This window comes from Geotrypetes seraphini, chromosome 2 (genome assembly GCF_902459505.1).
Source record: "Geotrypetes seraphini chromosome 2, aGeoSer1.1, whole genome shotgun sequence".
Classification (NCBI taxonomy): Eukaryota; Metazoa; Chordata; class Amphibia; order Gymnophiona; family Dermophiidae; genus Geotrypetes; species Geotrypetes seraphini.
Window position 1 is genome coordinate 288,579,941 of NC_047085.1, and position 19,655 is coordinate 288,599,595.

The 19,655-nt window shown below is 42.3% G+C and overlaps 1 protein-coding gene across 2 annotated transcripts in view; it reads right to left on the reverse strand.

Moving 5' to 3' along the window:
• SLC9A3 (solute carrier family 9 member A3) overlaps positions 1–19,655 on the reverse strand; it is a 246,405-nt gene that overhangs the window by 17,541 nt on the left and 209,209 nt on the right. For both annotated transcript variants that reach the window (XM_033933345.1, XM_033933346.1), the window contains 2 exons: positions 16,627–16,678; positions 1,792–1,902 (listed from right to left, as the gene is read on the reverse strand). In XM_033933345.1, the coding sequence (XP_033789236.1) occupies positions 1,792–1,902; positions 16,627–16,678 (163 nt within the window). The remainder of the gene's footprint in view (positions 1–1,791; positions 1,903–16,626; positions 16,679–19,655) is intronic.

The window sequence follows — 19,655 nt, forward strand, 5'->3', positions numbered from 1 at the left end:
TATTTACCATCCCTTTCCTAATAATTCTTAGGGTCCTGTTTGGGGTTTTTGTTTTGTTTTGTTTTTGCTGCAGCCGCACACTGGGCAGAAGATTTCAGTGTAGTGTCTACAAAAACAATCAGGTTCTTTTCTTGGGTGTGAACTCCTAAGAAGGACCCTAGCAAAAGGTAACTATGATTTGGATTATTCCTTTTTCACTTTGCATTTGTTCACATTAAATTTTATCTGCATTTGGATGCCCAATCTTCCAATTTCCTAAGGTCCTTCTGTAATTTTTCACAGTCCTCATGTGTTTTGGCATCTTTGAATAGTTTTGTATCATCTGCAAATTTAATTACCTCATTTGTTATTACAGTTTCCAGATCATATACTAATATGCTAAATAGCATCAGGTCCAGATGCACTAAAGAGGATTGGTAAGACAGTGTGGGTCTGCTCCGAATGGATTTTTGGCCAATTCAAAAAGAGCTATTCATGCAAATGATTCACGCAGAGGTTCATCATAATCCTCAACTCTCCCATCCGATTCATCGTTGTAAGAGTCAACTCTCACATATGCGCAGAGCCAACAGGCATGGGAAAGCTTCATGCCACTCAGCTGTTCATTGCAGGAAACCTTTTATTTTCTTTTTTATTAATTGACACAGATGCTGTGCATGTTACACACGCCAATATCTGTCCCATTAAAATAATTTTAAAAAGCGCCCTCCCCTGCTGATGACTGCCCTCCCTGATGAATGCGGAACCAGGAATTCCCCCTCCTCCCCTGCTAGTGAAAATCAGCAGGAGGGATGCCATTCCCTCCTGCCATGCCGTTCCTCCTCCCAACGTGCAAGAAAACTATAGCAGCAATGAAACGGTAGGAGGGGACTCCACCTTCAAGGCCTACCGATCCAAAATGATGGGCCTTCCCTCCTCGGTGCAACTCTGTACATTGTAAGAGATGGTCCCTGCTCAGAAGACCTTACAATCTAATTATGACAGACATACAGGACAAAATGGGAGTTAGCCTAAGGCCACTTCTGGCATTAACCAAGCCCATGCCAGCCTCAGGGTCCTTAGGCGTGCCTAGACATTTCCATAGGTGCATGAATGGTGCCTTCAATATAGGTACCATTCATCACATCAATTTTTTTTTTAAATGTGCATCCCGATTGGTTAGTTAGATGGCAATAGGATGTCTACTGCTGCCTAACTTCAGGATGCCATTACTAGAATCTGGGCCTATATACCTGCTAAATGGCTTTTCATATTACCTCATAATCTTTAAGAGCCAGATTTCTAGATATAAAAATACCAAATGTCTGTGATCAGATTGCCATGATTAAAACTTAGGATACTTTCTCATTCCTTACAAAAAATTGTATTTCATTTAAAATGTTCTGTCCAGTATTCAGCAGCAGTTACCCAGGTAGCAAATGTGGCAACGTAGATAAGTGCTTCTGACTGGGCCCAAACCCAGATTATTTGCAGCATTATCCAAATAATTTTGAAAATCTGTGCAAACTGCCCTAGCACTAGGACACCCCTGGGTCAGAGCCTGAACAGAGCTGGGAGTTAACCACAGATTGACGATGTTCAGCATCAGTATCTAGATAACTTAGGATGGCAAAAAAGCTGTCCTAAGTTATCCATGTGATTATCTAGGTAACAGCACTGAATATTGCCCTTATTTGGATAACTGTGGTGCTGTTCAGCACTGAATAATTGGGTATAACTTCAAATGATGCAGCTAGTTTATAAATGAAATGTCAACCATAGAGTTTGAATATCCCAATTTTTATATATTACCCTTAGTTGTATCTGTCAAAGCTTGCTTGGTGACGGAAGCTACAAAGTTAATGCCAATGTCTTTTTCTAAGTCATAATTTGTAATGTCATCTGAATCAGAAAACTCCATATCTGAAAGAAAACAAAATTAGAATGAATCTGTACTCTTCATCTTTGCTCAACATTTCAAATATATACACTGCAAGCTTCTGTCTGTTCAACATTTTGCTGCTAAATTTTTTTGTTGGTTTTTTTTTTACTTTGACATTCTTTAAACAGTTACCTTGTATTCATGGGAGAAGCATGTTTGAAAAAGAGAATGAGATCTGATTGTTTTGGCAATGTTTCACTAGCTCAGGGGTGTCAAAGTCGATCCTCGAGGGCCGCAATCCAGTCAGGTTTTCAAGATTTCCCCAATGAATATGCATGAGATCTATGTGCATGCACTGCTTTCAATGCATATTCATTGGGGAAATTCTGAACACCCGACTGGATTGCGGCCCTCGAGGACCGACTTCGACACCTGTGCACTAGCTGCACACCCAATGAATTCATCACAGGAGCCTATTTGCTTCCCTTGCCTCTGTCTCCTCATTCACATTCTGAATGAGGAGACAAAGGAGCAGCTTGTTCAGGACATGGTGAGAAGTCCTCTCACCATGTCCTGAACAAGCTGCTTCCTCCCCAGCCCCAGAATGAATCCAGTACACTCTCTCACCATCTTCTCTCACTGCTCTTATCTGTCATCCTCCTATTTCTGTCCTACTTCTTGTCTCCAATCAATTACTCTGTCCCACTCCTTGTACCCATTAATCACTCTCCTTCTCCATCCTTCTTCCCACCAATGATGCTCTTTATCTGCCCTCCTTGAAGGAAATATGATTGAAGTCTATAAAATCCTAAATTAAATGGAAAACCAAAAAACAAATCAGTTGTTTTCTCTTAAAAAGCACAAAGGCTAGTTCATTTCATGGAGTTTCCAAGTAAAATACAGTATTTAAAACAAATTTTAGAACATATTTTTTTCCACTCAATATCCAGTTAAACTGTGCCAGAAGATGTGGTAAAAACAGATAGTGCAAAATGGGTTTAAAATAGTTTGAGTTCCAGGAAGAAAATTTCATAAATTGTTATTAACAATGTGGATTTGGGGAAAGCCACTGCTTATCTCTAAGCAAGGAATATAGCTCTTCTTTGGGACCTTGCCAGATATTTGGGACTGAAAACTTGGCTATTTAGAAAACATTTTCATTAGTTTCTTTTAGATTTTTAATCAATTATTATAATTGTGAGACTGAGCAAACTATTCCTGTGGTCTTTCTCTATTTTTAAATGTAGACAGTTTTGAGTTTTACTAAAAGAATTCCACGATATTTTAGTTTAGTTGGAGTCCATGAGAAGTTATATTGGACAATTTCAGTTTTGGCATCAGGGCAGTTTAATGGCACAATTTCAGATTTGGTTTGACTGAGTTTGTATCCTAAGTGAGTAGTATATTGTATGGTCTTCTGTAGATATGGTATAGATCTGTTGTGGTGTATATAAGTATGTTGTCTGCTTATGCAGAATATTTAACTATATATTGTCCATTTTTTAATCCTTTAATGTTGCAGTTGTGTTTGATAGCTGTTAATAGTGGTTCAAGCGCCAATTTAAATAGTAGTGGTGATAATGGGCAGTCTTGTGCCTATGGTTGGATGGAAAGGTTTATATAATTTATTATTTATTTATATTCTGGTGGTGGGTGCTGAATAAAGTAAGCTTTAAAACGGAATATCCACTTTTGTTCTTTCAGCGCTACGGCTTTTTGAAAATGTGGATATTCCGTCTTAAAGCTTTAATGCCTGATGGCTTAAATGAAGAAACTGAGTGGCTAACTGTTATATGAGTAGCTCTTTTCATTAAATATACATCTCTGATTGAAGGGGACCTCCGAAATATAAAATGTTCTGTTATGCAATATCACCTGAGAATCGATGTGGTGGCACTTGCTACGTGCAGGAGGAGAATTCTAAAACGAGGCAGATGGTTACTAGCTAAGCTTTTCTGTCTAACTACTGGCCTTCATGAGTACGTTGTGTGGGATATACAAATTTAGTCCAGTTGGAAGATGACAAGCTCAATGCACAACACTGTGGCTATAGTACTTGGATGTTTGGCTAGCGTCAGCACGTGATTTTGAGCACATATCCCGGCGTCAGCCCAGCTGAATAAAGTGGCTTGATACACAAACCGCGGTCATGTTTGACTTCAGTAGAAAGCACCCTCAAATGGTAAGCGCTGAAATCTGTATTTGTATTTGATTTTTGTTCATTTGTAAGGATGAAAGTTCAATAATTATTCCTGAGGCACAATATTCACTTCTAATTTTAAAAGCTATGATAGTAAGATGGTGTGTTTATGCTATATTTTTTAGTTCCCCTCGACTCTGAAGAAATTTTCATTGAAACATGCATGTCGGGAGAGTGGCTTTGATATTTGAAAAGGAGACTAAAAGAATAAAACAACACTCAAAGCTAAGTGATTCAAATTGATTCAAATGAATTTTATAACTTATTGCAGTATAGAGTATGATTGATAATTGAAGATAAACGAAGATATATGAAATTTAAGATTTATATAAAAAAATAAAAAAGAATAAATAGAACAAATTGGCACTTTCAATAAAAAACAAAAAGTGGACTGATGAAGAGTTTAGCAGTCCACACAAAAATATCTTTATGTAGCTACAAGTATTTTTTATTTATTCAGTTTTTCTATACCGTTCTCCCAGGGGAGTTCAGAACGGTTTACATGAATTTATTCAGGTACTCATGTGGGGGTAGTCTACATATAGCTATATTAAATTTGGATAAGAGTGCAGTATATGTAGTACTTTAAGTGAGAGGATATAGATGTTTCAGTACTAAATAAGTGGCAAAGCAATACGGCAGTTTTCCTTTCTTTCAGCATCGGCCCACCATCATCCTATCTTCTCCATCCCGCTGACAAACTGAGCGAACAGCTGCCTGCTGACTCCTCTATGCTTTTTTTTTGCCATGGTCTGAGCCCAAGAGGCAATAGGAAGTTGCATCATTGGGGGCGGAGCACAGTGGAAAGAATGCGTGGAGGAGGCTGCGGGCAGTGCTTTGGTCAGTTTGTCAGCAGGATGGGAAAAACAGGGTGATGTCAGACCAGCGCCGAAAGAAGGGGAAAGGCAAGGCATGCCAGCCGAGGAAGCCCTCTGGATCAGGCTACCTTTTTTTTTTAGTAGAACGGGGGAGGGGTTTAAAGAAGTTCCAGAAAGGATGGGGGAGGTGACATGAAGGGGAAGCACTGGGAGGTCCAGAAACAGGAAATTTAGAAAGATGGTGGACAAAGGTTTGAAGGGAGACAAGAGAAAAGGAGAGGAAGGGATAAAGAGCCACTTGAAGGGAGGACAGTTGGGAAGAGAAAGGGAGAGATGGTGGACCTGGGGGAGGGAGGGAAAGATATAGGTTGGGAGGGGAGGGTAGTTAGGAAGAGTAAGGGGAAGATGGTAGACCAGGGAGGGAGAGAGAGAGACAGAGCAGTTGGGAAGAGAAGTTGGGCCTTGGGATGGGAGGGAGTAATTTTATGTCTGGGGGAGGAAGGGACAGAGAAATGTTAGGTCTGGGGATGGAAGGGAGAGAGAGAGATGCATCATCCGTTTTATGCTTTCCATCTTAGTGAAAACAATTTTTAATTAACAAGCAGAAAAAACCAACAAAAACCACCAGAGGATAAAATATCTGATCAAAAGGTATATAACAACGTCCCCAACTCCAGCTCCCCCCTCCCCTTTTTGTACAACCATTCCCAGGGCCGCCATCAGGGCAGTACCACCAGTCCTGCATTCAGAGCTGACAGGGGGCCCGGGTTCCCCCAGGGTCCTAGGCCACAGTCTAGGGGTAGGGACGGTCCGCCCCACGTGGACAGGAGAGAGCTGGACGGGGGACTCGCGGAGTTCAATACATCTCGAGCCGCGAGGCTCCTCTTCTGCTCCTGCCTGCCCTCCCACTCACATATAGCCGATCACAAGTGTTCCCCGATGTCAGCGCTGACGTCAGAGGGAGGGCTTAAGCAAAGCCTGCCCTCCGACGTCAGCGCTGACGTCGGAGAATACTTCCGGTCGGCTATTTGTGCACAGCAGGGCAGGCAGGAAACAGAAGACAAGCCTCGCGGCTTGAGCTTCGTTTTGCTGAGAAAGTTGCAAAGATGGGCTGGGAGGCAAACGCAGAACAAAAAAGGGGGGAGGGAGTGCGTTTTGGACACAAGGCATGAACTTGGGAGAGAGGAAGGGAGGGAAAGAGATGCTGAGGTGGGGGAGAGAATGGTTTTTTGGACACAGAAGGCATGGACTTGGGAGAGAGGAAGGGAGGGAAAGAGATGCTGAGGTGGGGGAGGGAATGAGTTTTTGGACACAGAAGGCATGGACTTGGGAGAGAGGAAGGGAGGGAAAGAGATGGTTGTGTACACGGGGAATAGAAGAAAGGAGAATTTTTGGTCATAGGGAGTGAGTGAGGTACAGAAAGTGGCATACCAGGGTGGGGGGGGTCCGCCCCGCCCCAGGTTTACGTCCCAAGGCGGTGCATAGCTGGCCCCCCTCCAGTGTTCTCCCTAGGCCGGCAAACTGCAGCTCTTTAGCCACTTGAGTGCCACCGCCGCCATCGGGAACAGGCCGGCACCAAGTTCTTCCTGCTTTTCCCTGTGGGGCCAGCCAACTCTCGCCACTCGCGTCAATTCTGACGTCGGAGAGGACGTTCTAGGCCAGCCAATCGCTGCCTGGCTGGCCTAGAACGTCCTCTCCGACGTTAGAATTGACGTCGGGTGGCGAGAGTTGATCGGCCCCGCGGGGAAGAGAAGCAGGGCGAACTCGGCGCCGGCCTGCTCCCGATGGCGGCAGTGGCAGCCTATTCCCCAGTGGCGGTGGCAGCATTTTCCCAATGGTGGTGACATAGGGGAGGGCAGGGAGAAAGAAGGAAAGGGGGGACAGGAAGCCAGAAAGAAAGAAAGGGGGCAGGGTGAAACAAAGAAAAATGGGGCACGGAAAGAGAGAGAGAGAAAGACAGACATACAGAACGAAAGAGGGTGTGGAGAGAGAAAGAAGGGGGCAGGGTGAGAGAGAGAAAAACAGACATACAGAAAGAAAGGGGGTATGGAGAGAGAGAAAAATAAAGAAGGGGCAGGGTGAAACAAAGAAAAAGTTTGGGGAGGGAATGAGGTCTGGAGGAGAGGAAGCATCCAGGAGGCTGAAAGAAGGGAAGAAATATAAGAAATATTGGATGCACAGTCAGAAGAATAAAGTGCAACCAGAGACTGATGAAATTACCAAAGGTAGGAAAAATGGTTTTATTTTCAATTTAGTGATCAAAATGTGTCTGCTTTGAGAATTTATATATGCTGTCTATATTTTGCACTATGGCCCCCTTTTACTAAACCGCAATAGCGTTTTTTAGCGCAGGGAGCCTATGAGCGTTGAGATCAGCGTGGGGCATTCAGTGCAGCTCCCTGCGCTAAAAACCGCTATCGTGTTTTAGTAAAAAGGGAGGGGGAATATTTGTCTATTTTTGTATAGTTGTTACTGAGGTGACATTGCATAAAGTCATCTGCCTTGACCTCTTTGAAAACCCGCAGAATATAAATGATAATTAACATTTTCTCTGCGTACAGCGTGCTTTGTGTTTTTAAAATTTTATTGTTGGTAGATCATTTTGACTTGGCCACAAAGGTAAGGGGGAGGGAGGGAGGGGAACTGCTGAAAGACATCTAGTAATCCTTGAAGGCTTGACTGTGCAGGGAATTATTTTTGTAAAATCATGTTTTGTTTTGTGACTGGCATTATTTAGACTTTAATTTCTATGAATGAATAGAATGAAAATGATATAAATTACTTGCTTGTTTTTATGTGCGTGTGCTGAAGGAAAGTGGAGAGAGAGTGGGCTGAGGACGCTGAAGGGAAATGGGGAAGAGAGAATGGGGAGAAGACACTGATTTATAAATTGACAATTGTACAGAATATTGTTTCTTTTTTATATTCATCCATAGCTGCATGTTAATGATGTGCTCATATGCACTTATTTATCATCATAACATATACATCATCATTAACATGCAGCTGTGGATGTGTAAGGCTGATAAGGATGGATGGGAAGGAAAGAAGGTGCACATATCAACATATCGTACATTTTTAACATGCATGATGCAGCTATAGGCAAGCAGAGGAGGATGGGATCATACAGATGTGTATGTTCAGATATGCGCTCAGATGTGTAGTTTTTTCTGATATATTTATTAAGCTTACAGTATTTATAAAAACACATTTAATACTTGTTACAAAAAATATTGTGAAATTGTGATCTACTTCTGGCCTACAAAGGTCAAAAGAAATCCTTAACCGAGATTTTACATTCAAAAGTGAATTATAGCTACTAGCACTATTATTTATTAGTTATTTATTATGCAGATGTTTGTTAGTTTGTTATTAGTTCAGTATTAGACATATGTTAGTTTAGAATAGATAGGTATAGATTAGTTTAGTTTAGGTTAGGTTAGGGCCCTGCTGAAAGAGTCTACCTTGACGTGGTTGCAGGCTTACAAATCTTTTGGTCAAAGAGTGCGGCGACAGAGAAAAGTATGTGTGTATTCGGCCCATGGAAGAAGGAGGGGTCGGGGGGGGGGGGAAGGGGTGCGTGGGGGGCCCAATAGGATTGCTCAGTAAGGGGCCCAGAAATTTCTGATGGCTGCCCTGACCATTCCACACAACACACAGAATCCATTGTCCCTCTGTCCCCGCTACAACAAAAATCAAAGTTATACAGAGGTAAAGGGCAGCTGCCATGATAAACCAAGTCTATGGACAGAATTACAGTAACATAAAGCAAAGCAGGAAACATAAAAGAGAACAGCAAGCAATATAGGAAACCAGCAAAGAGCCAAAAGCTCAATCCTACCCAGTGGGAGAGGCCCAAACAAAATTGTATGGAAAATACTGCAGAGCCCTGGACTCTTATGAGCCCTGAGATATAGAATACAAGGCCTCACCCCTCCCTCCAATGCCGGTCCCCCCCCCCTAAAAAGGAGGACACAACAAACAAAAAGTCAAGCAAACAAAACAACCAAAGAAAAAAGAAAGAAAGAAAAAAAAAAAAGAGAGAGAAAGAAAGAGAAAGTCCAAGGAAAGAAAGAAAAAGTCTGAGGAAGACACTGGAGATCCACATCTGGGGAAAGGCCACTTCAGAGCTGCCGACCCCTTCCCCCCCCCCCCCCTTATTCTTTCCATCTTATTCAGCATCCAGGGAAGAAGAACAGAAAAGAGAGGGATAAATGTTGAACAATGGTGGGGGGGTGAGGAGAAGAAGTGACAGATCCATGGGAGGGCAGGAAGGAAGAGAGGTGGGATAAGAAGATGCTAGGGGATGGGGAGAAAGGGACAGAGAGCTATAGCTTGACAAGAGTGGATAGAGGGAGGGGGATTCTAGAAATGATAGAGCCATTTGGAAGAGGCCAAAGAGGGATGACAAGAAGATGAATGAGACAACAGTGAGAGAGGAGTACAGTAGTAGAAATGTGGTAATGGGGAATAGGAAGAAGGAAATAGGAGGCTGGGAAAGGAGTGAGAAGGGAAATGGGAGAGCTAGAGCATAAGAAATGGAGTTGGAAAGTTGGTAGGTAGCTGAAAAATAAAAAGAAGGGTGAAATTTGAGTGGATGGAGAGGCAGAAAAAAAAAAAGGGCAAGAAGAGCTTAAAAGGAAAGATTGATATATCAAAGATAGGTGTAGAGAGGGAATGAAACAAGACAGGAGAGAGGAGAAAAGGCATATGGACAGCAACTACTAGAAAGAGAATTATCAGAAGACACAGGAAAGCAGAAGTGACAAAATGGGACCAACGTGATGGAAAAATAAAATGTTCAGACAACAAAGATAGAAAAAGTGTTTTATTTTAAATTTATTAACTGGAATATGTTAGCTTTAGGATATGTTTAAAACAGATCTTTGTTTTTGTGTTCAATGGTTTAGCAGACAGCTGATGGGGGAAGGGGGGAAGAGGGAGGGTGGGCAGTGGCCCTGAGGCTAAAATGGATGCCCACCAAATTTTCTCCCTGCCCTTCCCCATGCCCCTTGCCCAAATGCAAAATATAAATAACTAAGCAGATGGGGTATCCCAAAGTCCTACAGCAAATAGAAAGTGGGGAAGGAACCGAACACATCAACTTGAGATAAAATAGAGTTTATTGAGTACAATCAGCTTTTGAAACACAAAGCATATAAAATGAGCAAACTATCTTGCATTTTCTTCCAGACCTGACACGGTCCAAGATGGCCGATGGGACAGCTAGCTGAGCGTCCCGTTTAGATCCGAGATCGAGTACCTGGCTGTTTTTTCTTTTTCTGCGGTGTTTACCCCATCCTGTAATGCCGAAGAGAAGGGGACGAAGTGCCGCTGCAGCCTCGCGGCGCCCTGACCCCGCTAGGCTCAGCAACATCGAAGACCTAATACGCCGGATGCAGGAAGTGTCGGCGGTGGCGTCGGCTTCTCCATTAGGAGCACTCAGTGGTGAACAGGACGTGGTCTCCCCGGGCTTGGAGATATCGCTAAGCCCCGACGCCAGAACTCCACCCCCTCTTCCTCAGCATACCAGCTCCCCTCGGACAGTAGAGCCATCGGAGGTCGGTGAGCTCCTGCCCAGTGAGGCTTTGGTCACTGGACAGGGGAGAATGGATTTGGACTCCTATGCTGTGATTCTGGTAATGGCTGAGGCTCAGAGCAACAAGAGGGAATGCAGCTTCCAGGAGACCAGCATGCAGGAAGAAAGGTCAGCTATAGTTAATTTTTCTATTCAAAAAGAACAATTTGTTGAAATAGAGAAACCTAGAGAAATAACTCTTGAGGCGATATGGGATCTGGTGGCAGATTTGACAAAATCTATAAAACCTCAAATTTCCCAAATTGAATTAAAGTTAAATATCCATGAAACAAATATTAAAGGTTTACAAACAGATATTCAGGACCTTAAAGATTCAAATGTTGCCACCAAACAACTTAATGAAACGTTAATGAAAGACAATATAAATATGAGAAGAAAATTGGAAGCTTTAGATAATCTTTCTCATAATAACAATCTCAGGCTGATTAATTTTCCCAAAGTGGCAACAATATCTCCAAGAGAGATGATAAAAAGATATATGATAGAAATCTTGGATATATCAGAAGAATTGCTTCCACCTTTAACTCAGGCTTATTATTTGCCTATTCGGAAAATTGAAGGACAACAACAACAATATCAAGAACCACAACTATCTACAGAGGTCCAACAGAATTTAAATGTTTCACAGATATTAGAACAGTCGGACAAGGAAATTGCGACACCTGCAACTTTACTTCTCACTGTTGCCTTAGCACCGGATAAAAACTGGTTGCTGAGACTTTACTTCAAAAATAAGTCAAAAGAATTTTTGGGATTTAAAATACAAATATTTCCGGATCTGGCTCAAGATACCCAAAGGCGTCGTCGTGAATTTCTGATTTTGAAGCCGGGAGTTATCGCTCTTGGAGCCTCTTTCTTCTTAAGACACCCATGTAAATGTGTGATAATATACCAAAAGCAAAAATATGTTTTCTTTGATCCTATACAACTGACAACCTTTCTGTCAGCTGCACACCTGAAAGCTGGGATTAATACAACATGAGTGTTCATTGTTTGATTAGGTCACTTCCTTCAGCTAACTGTGTTCCTGTTTTTCTTCTTATTGATATATTACTAAGATTTTTGTAAGGCTCACTGTTTTACATCTTGGATCCATTAATATGAGGACTTGAGGAGGAGATTAAGATTATTTTTGCTACGATTATAATTATTGATTTGCTTGGAATGTGTCCTTTAATGCCTCTCCTTTCTGTACAAGTGTATACTTGATTGTTTATTTGAAAATTGATAAATTAAAAAAAAAAACCAAAACAACAAGTGAATTAAACATAATATAAACAATTTCCACATATCACTTGTATTTACAATCAAATATTCTTATATGATAAATTAAATACCCCCCTTTTTATTATCAATCCTATTCCAAATGATATACATTCCCCAACCCACCCCCACATATATACTACCCATGTGCTATAATATCTGATCATTAGAATAAATAGTCAATGGTCCCCATATTTTTTTTTAATTATGAATATTCCCTTGTTGTAACGCTATCATCTTTTCCATGATAATCTTATAGATGGCACTGGAGCATTTAAATATCTACATATCGGAGTTTGAACAACTAATAAAACCTTTGATAAAAAAAAGTACTGTATCACTCGAGAACTGCGTGACTGTGCATACATGAAGCCGAAACATGGACCGTGTCAGGTCTGGAAGAAAACGCAAGATAGTTTGGTCATTTCACATGTTTTGTATTTCAAAAGCTGATTGTGTTCAATAAACTCTATTTTATCTCAGGTTAATGTGTATGGTTCCTGCCCCCCTTTCTCTTTACTAAATATTTGCCTTGGAGTTGTTTGCCTTGTTTTTTGTACTCCAAAGTCCTGATAGCTGAAGACCTCTTCCTTTAGTCCAACATGATATGAATAATAAAATGACCATCCAACAAAAGGTAGAAATAATAACTGTATTTTCTGTTTTGTGATTACAATTTCAGATTTGAAATGTGTATCCTGCCAGAGCTGTTGTTAGACAGAAAGCATGAGGTAGGACCTAAAAGAGAGAGGATAAGTCTTTTTTGTTTACACCACAGTGTGGGTTGGGATATAAAAATAAATAACCCTCTCCTTTACAAAGCTGCGCTAGTGTTTTTAGCGCCGGCCACAGCGGTAATAGCTCAGGTGTTCATAGGAATTCTATTTCCCTCACAACCCTTTAGCTACACTGCAGGTTTTCTTCCTCAGCCAGCCAATAAGTTGAAGCAGCGACAACCTTCAGTCCTGGTTTTCCCTGAAGCCTATTTGCTGAGTAAGCTTCTTTAGGAATGTCTGACCAATGGGCTGCAGGGGAGGGGATTGCAGGAGCACTAGCTACAGAGATTATTTCTTAGCAACCTTGAGTCCTGTTTTTTTCTTGCAGCCTAATGTGCTGCAGTTATCTTTCTTTCACTTCCCTGCACTAACTTCAGCTGTGTTTTCCCTTTTACTTTCCAAACCTCTTACCTTAGCCTTTCTTTCCTCTTCCCCCTTAGCTACACTGCAGGTTTTCTTCCTTAGCCAGCCAATAAGCAGCAAAGGAGACAGGACTGGTAGGTTATGATATATCATCCTTCAGTCCTGGTTTTCCATGTAGCCTATTTGCTGACTAAGCTTCCTTAGGAATATGTGACCAATGGGCTGCAGGGAGAGGCAGGAACAGTAGCTACAGAGACAGTGCCTTAGCAACTTGCTTAGCATTTGTCAGTCTTGTTTTTTTCCTGTAGCGTATTGGCTGAATAAGTTTCCTTGTCTGACCACCAACTGTAGAGGGACAATGGCGTAGTAAGGGGGTAGGCTGCCACAGGTGCTGTCTTGGTGGGGACGCCGGCACCTGTGCTCTGCCCCCTGCTCCTTCCCGCTGTATGCATGCATGCCTCCCCTCCCCTGTATCACTAACTCTTTGCCGACACAAGCAGCATCGTCAACCTGCTGCTCACACCAACCTTAGCCCTCTCTCTGAAGTCCTGGTTGTGGAACCAGGAAGTTACATCAGAAGGAGAGCTAAAGCCAGCACAGACAGCATATTTGCGATGCTGCTCACACAGACGAAATTAAAGGAAAGGGGTATGCTTAAGTGGTGGGATAGTGGGGAATGACTGGGAGACAGAGAAAGGGGGGTGCCACCGCCCCAGGCACCTCCCAACCTCATTACACCTCTGCAGGGGGAGGTGGGAATATTTGAAAAATCACTAACAGAATAAAGAAGATGATGAAGTGAGATTAAACGGAATCTTCCACACATACAAATCACCACACTTCAGAGTGTAATATGTAGGCTAGATTTGACTGCCTAAATGAGTGAGGACACTCTAAAATAGCTCCTTTAGAACCCTTGATAAAGCCCTTATGTAGCGAAATGGGTCCCATTGGGCTGGCTAGTAATTCTACATATTAAAGATGTTAAAAACTTACTGTGATATGGCTTTATTAAAATTTTGTTTATTGAGTGAATTAGCAACAGTAAGATTTTGTCAACACATCAAGGAGGAGGTGGTGATAAAGGTCAATGATTAAAATGCTAACCCTTCTAGTTTTAATATCACATATGTATGTGTCGAATCAAGTGGGTTTCTGAGACGCTTTACCCTACTTTCCTACATATTACACTCTGAAGTGGGGTCAGTGGCGTACCAAGGGGGAGGCAAGGGGGGGGAGGTCCGCCTCGGGTGCAGCCTTAGGGGGGGTGCACAGCTGGCCAGGTCCGGAAAATTCTACCAGGCCAATCAGCCTACCTCTCCCCGATGTCAATTCTGCCGTCGGAGAGGAAGTTCGGGCCAGCCAATCGCTGCCTAGCTGGGTGGAACTTCCTCTCCGACAGCAGAATTGACGTCGGGGAGAGGAATGCTGGACGGCCCGACACAGGGAAGGAGAGCTTGGGGCGGCAGCGGCTTTGGGGCATGTTACCCGATGGCGGTGACTTGGGGGGCTGTTCCCTGATGGCGGCGGCAATGGCTTAGGGGAGGGTAGGAAAAAAGAAAGAAGCCAGGGAGACAGAAGGAAAGAAGAGAAATAGAAAAATAGAAAGGGGGCATGAAGAGAGAAAGAAAGGGCAGGAAGAGAGGAAGAAAACGTTGAGGGAGGGAATGAGGTCTGGAGGAGAGGAAGCATACAGGGTGAAAGAAGGGAAGGAAGATTGGATGCACAGTCAGAAGAAGAAAGTGCAACCAGAGACTCATGAAATCACCAGATAACAAGGTAGAAAAAATGATTTTATTTTAAATTTAGTGATCAAAATGTGTCTGAATTTATATCTGCTGTCTATATTTTGCACTATGGCCCCCCTTTTACTAAACCACAATAAAGGTTTTTAGCACAGGGAGCCTATGAGCGTCGAGAGCAGCCCTGGGCATTCAGCGCAGCTCCCTACGCCATAAACTGCTATTGTGGTTTAATAAAAAGGGAGGGGGGTATTTGTCTATTTTTGTATGGTTGTTACTGAGGTGACAGTGCATAGAGTCATCTGCCTTGACCTCTTTGAAAAAACCCCAGAATAGGAATGATAATTAACATTTTCTCAGCATACAGTGTGCTTTGTGTTTTTTAAAAAAATTTTATTGTTGATAGATCATTTTGACTTGGTCATTTTTAAAGTAGCTCGCAAGCCCAAAAAGTGTGGGGACCCCTGAGCTAGAGCGTTGAAGCTGCGTGTTTCTGCCGTAAAGGTCATCTCTGATGCAACCAGAAGTTGCATCAGAGACGACCTTTACAGCAGCCATATGCAACTACAACGCTCCGGCTGCTGTAAGAAGGCAGTTTAGACATCGCCGGCCACAGGGCAGGGAGGTTTGTCAGACCGGGCCTGTTATCCGGGCCAGGGGGTGGGGAGAAAGCACCACAAAAGTAAGGGGCAGGGAGGGAGAAAGGAAGAAAAGGTGGGGTGGGGGTGGGGTGGAGAGGAAAACAGGGTAAAACAGGGGGGGAAGAAGATGCACATGGGGAAGACAGAGGGGGGAGAAGGACGCTGAAAGCACATGGGGAAGACAGAGTGGAAAGAAGATGCTGAATGGAAATGGGGAACAGAGAGTGAGGAGAAGATGCTGAAGGGAAATGGGGAAGAGAGAGTGGGGAGAAGAAACTGCAGGAAAATGGGGAAGAGAGAGTTGGGAGAAGACGCTGGCAGGGAAGAAGACAGAGATGCCAGACTATGGGAGGAGCGGAGGGAAGAAGATGAGTGCCATACCAATTTGGAAGGAGGGAGAAAGGGAGTTGCACAGTAACAAAGCAAATGGAAGATGCAGAGAGAAGAGATACAGTGGATGTAAGGTAGACAGTGGATGAAAGGAAGAGAGTAACAAGAAGATGAGGAAAGCAGAAACCAGAGAAGACAAAGGTAGAACAAAAATTTTCTATTTATTTATTGCTTTAGGAGACATGTGTCACTGTTTCTGTGGTGTTGCATTGTATGCAGAGTCCAGCTTCGTGCTGGTTCAATTTAACCTTTGTCTATGTATTTCTATTTTATCCCCCCTTTTACACAACTGTGGAGCATTTTTTTAGCGCCAGCCGTGGTGGTAGCAGCTCTGATGCTCAAAATTCTATGAGTGTCAGAGCTGTTACCACCATGGCTAAAATCCACACTACAGTTTTGTAAAAGGGGAGGGGTTAGTTTGTGATGACATATTCCATACTAGGCGAAGGTGTTTTCTGTGTTCTGTGTGTTCGAAAGACATGGATTTCTGTTAGGATTGATGGTGTAGGATTGATCTGTACTAGGCTGGCTTGTTTAGTTTTACAATGGGTGTATTGATGTTGTACAGCTCACTGCAGTATGTAAGATACTGCCTTTTCCTAGGTACTCATGTGTGACATGTGGCTTGTTACTAAAAATCATGTTTTTCGTACAGATGGGGGGGTACCCAAAAATGATGGGCCCCGGGTGTCACATATGCTAGGTACGCCACTGAGTGGGGTGATTTGTGTGTGTAGAATATTTGAAAAATCCCCCGTTTGCTCCCCAAAATAAGTTTTGCTGAATTCCAGACCTAGCTAAATTGCTTTCTTGCACCAAAAACTGTAAATTGACCCAATTTTATCAAAATTCATAGAGCCATTTTCAAGATCAGAGTCAGAGCTTGTTCACATTATATAATAGGATTGGGCTAGTGCTGTAACATCTCTTCTCACTCTTCCCAAAGTTCCTATTTTTTGAACAATTCAATTACCTTTTTCATGTGGTATTTTTCCATTCGGTATCATATTCATACCACTGCTTTTCTGTAAAATAAAAGTATACAGTTTAAGGGATATATATTAAATAAAGCATAAGAAATTTTGGAAGCATCTCAAACTGCTATGGTGAATACAAAAATATTGCTGAATACAGTATAAAACAATATATGGGGTCCTTTTACCAAGCTGCATTAAACAGTAACACAGCTGAAAATGCCTTACTAGTTTTGGGATCAGTATGCATTACCCAAGTGCTAAAATCTATTTTTTTAGTTTTGGGGCAAGTCTAGGGGTGAAGAGCGGATGTGTTCTGTACTACTCGGTTATCATAGCTATTACCATGTACTAACTGATTAACGTGTGGTTTGTGCATTAGTCCTTACTAACTATTGAAGGGACCCGTATCATGTCCTTAGGCCATGTTTTCAAGCTGTAAGAAAGCCAGGCCCTGTTTGTCTTTCCTTCTTTGAAGAGAGTACAAGGACATTTATGTTTGAACAGAGATGTTGTGTAGTGAATTCAATTGTTTTTATAAGCCATATTTGCAAACAGATTTAGATTAGGGGTTCTGCTGGTTAAGGCTTTTTCTGACCTTTTGGACTCCAATCTCCAAATAGAAAAAATGCTGATGTCTTTAAAGTTTCATGTGACCTGTGTCCATATATGGTTTGTGTTTACATCACATGCTGACGACATTGATTCATTTAGAATGATATAAAAGGAATGTGAAGCTGATAATAAAGCGGACATGTTTTGGAAGATGATTTCTGGTCTTTAAGATATGTCCCCAGGTACCTGACTTCCAAATGACAGAGACAGAGAAAGTATGGGGCAGGAATTGGGACCTAATCCTTTTCAGTTGGGGGCACGTCCGCGATGGGCAGATGATATCACCAATATTTTGTGAGTATTTCTGAATTTTTTTCTGTTCTTTAATACTCACTGGGTAGTGGTGACCTGTACCCACCCTTTATTTTAAGTTCAAGCTTTGGGTTCTATTATGGAGTTTTTTGGGGGAAAATTCTCGGGGTACTTTTGGTAAGCGCCCCTCGTGAATATAAGCAGCTGCCATTCTTTCGGGAAGAATGAAATTATTTATAGAACCCCCCTGCCCACTCTGTCATTTGTAAGGTTAAAACTTTTATAGAGTATAAGATTTTATTGTCTCTTATTACTGTACCTCGCTTATAAGGTAAGATAAGCAAATATTTTTGCATTGTTATATTGTTTTTGTAATGAGTCATAAAGGCACTTAGGATTCTCCTAGACAAATGAGACTTGTACGGCTGTGTGTGTGACATTCTTCCTTCAGCTCACATCACCAATCTTTAACACTGAGGTAGGACGTGCTGTTATGTGGAATGAATTGCAAGCGCTGTTTGAATCAGTCTAAGATCTTTCCTTCGCAGCTTGTATACAAGCAGCTTTCATTATCAGGGTTCGTGCATGAATGCTTTTGCCCCTTCCCCCAGACTTCTCAGTTTGGGCTTACACTGACCCCCTATAGTGCTTCTTTGAAGTTACTCATTCTTGTTTTTATCAAGCAGTTCGGTGAGAATCATGATTCCACTGCTTGTTACTGTTGTCAAAGCTGATGGCATTCCCCGTTTTGTCCTAGATTTTAGGGCTGTTAATGTTTTGGTAATTCTCATTGTACTTATGTTTCTTCCACCATTCCACCGGCAGCCAATGATTTTTTTTCTGTCATTGTCCTAAAGAATGTTTTATTTTAGTCCCTGTTGGTGAGGCTTTTCAGCTCTTTTTTGCCTTCACCTTTAAGCAACAGTATACTTGGTGTGGACTGCCCCAGGGCTATGTTGACTTCATTGTCCTTCGGGCTATTCTACAGTCATGCACTGCCCCTCATGGTCCTGCTCTCATTTTGTACAACTTTTTGTGTTCCATAATTCAGGAGACCTGTCAGGCTGATAGTTTGCACCTTTTACAATGGTTGTTTGTGTGTGGTCACAAGGTGTCACGAAATAAACTGCACTGGTGTAAATATGAAGTGAAATACCTGGGTTTTGTCCTGTCTCATGGTCTGAGGAAAATATGCACTTTCCGCACTGCTGCTGTTCTGGGTCTGCCCCGCCCAGCTACCAAGAAAGACATGCTTACTTTTCTTGATATGATTGGTCACTGCCGCCAATGGATCTCTGCTTGTTCCTTCTATGACCAGATTCTGAGACAGACCCTGGTTTCTGAAATGACTGCTCTTATCAGATGGACTCATGAAATGTGCTTTGGTTTCTAGCTCAGGTTTGGGTTCTCCTGCTTATGCCCACATGTTTTATCTCTTTGTTTGTGACTATTGTAACACCATGAAGGGAGAACATGATGGTAAGTTACGCTCTGTTGCCTTTTTTTTTCTATAGTCACTCCTGTTCAAGAAAGCCCTGGCTGCTTGTGCTATGGTGGTAGAGATGATTACTCCTCTGACCCTAGGTCACCCCATTACCCTTCACACTTTTCATGGTGTCCAAGTCCTTCTTTTAAATGGGCTCCTGAGTCTCACGGGTGAACAGGATTCTCTTCCCTTCTAGTCCTTTGTTACCCCCCCCCCCTCTGAACTTGATGCCTGGCGTTTGGCAGGTGCCCAAAGCCGCCCTTTTGGACGGACTTTGGTGCAAAGAGGGGAAACCCTGGATACCAGCTGCTAGCTCTCCCTTATTCAATTGCCCAATATCATGGTATTGGTTATCGTAGTGCTCGCTTGACATTTTAACTTCTTGCTAGTGATATTTTCATTCTTGACCTTTTGCTCCTTGATACAGATATATATAGCTCGATAATTACAGCTGGCACGTTTGTGAATTGAAAACAAATTGGAAAATACAATTCCTTTCTAGTGTTTTAGCTGAAATTAGGATGTTGCTAATTTAAAATGTTTTTTCCGAATGTATACATAGCCATCCCAGATCAGTTTTGGCACAGATATTTCTAATGTTTTCCAAGGGTCCTCTTTATCACTTCAGAGATAGAGACGCTCCAAAGAGACATTAGCTTTATGCCTTTTTCCAAA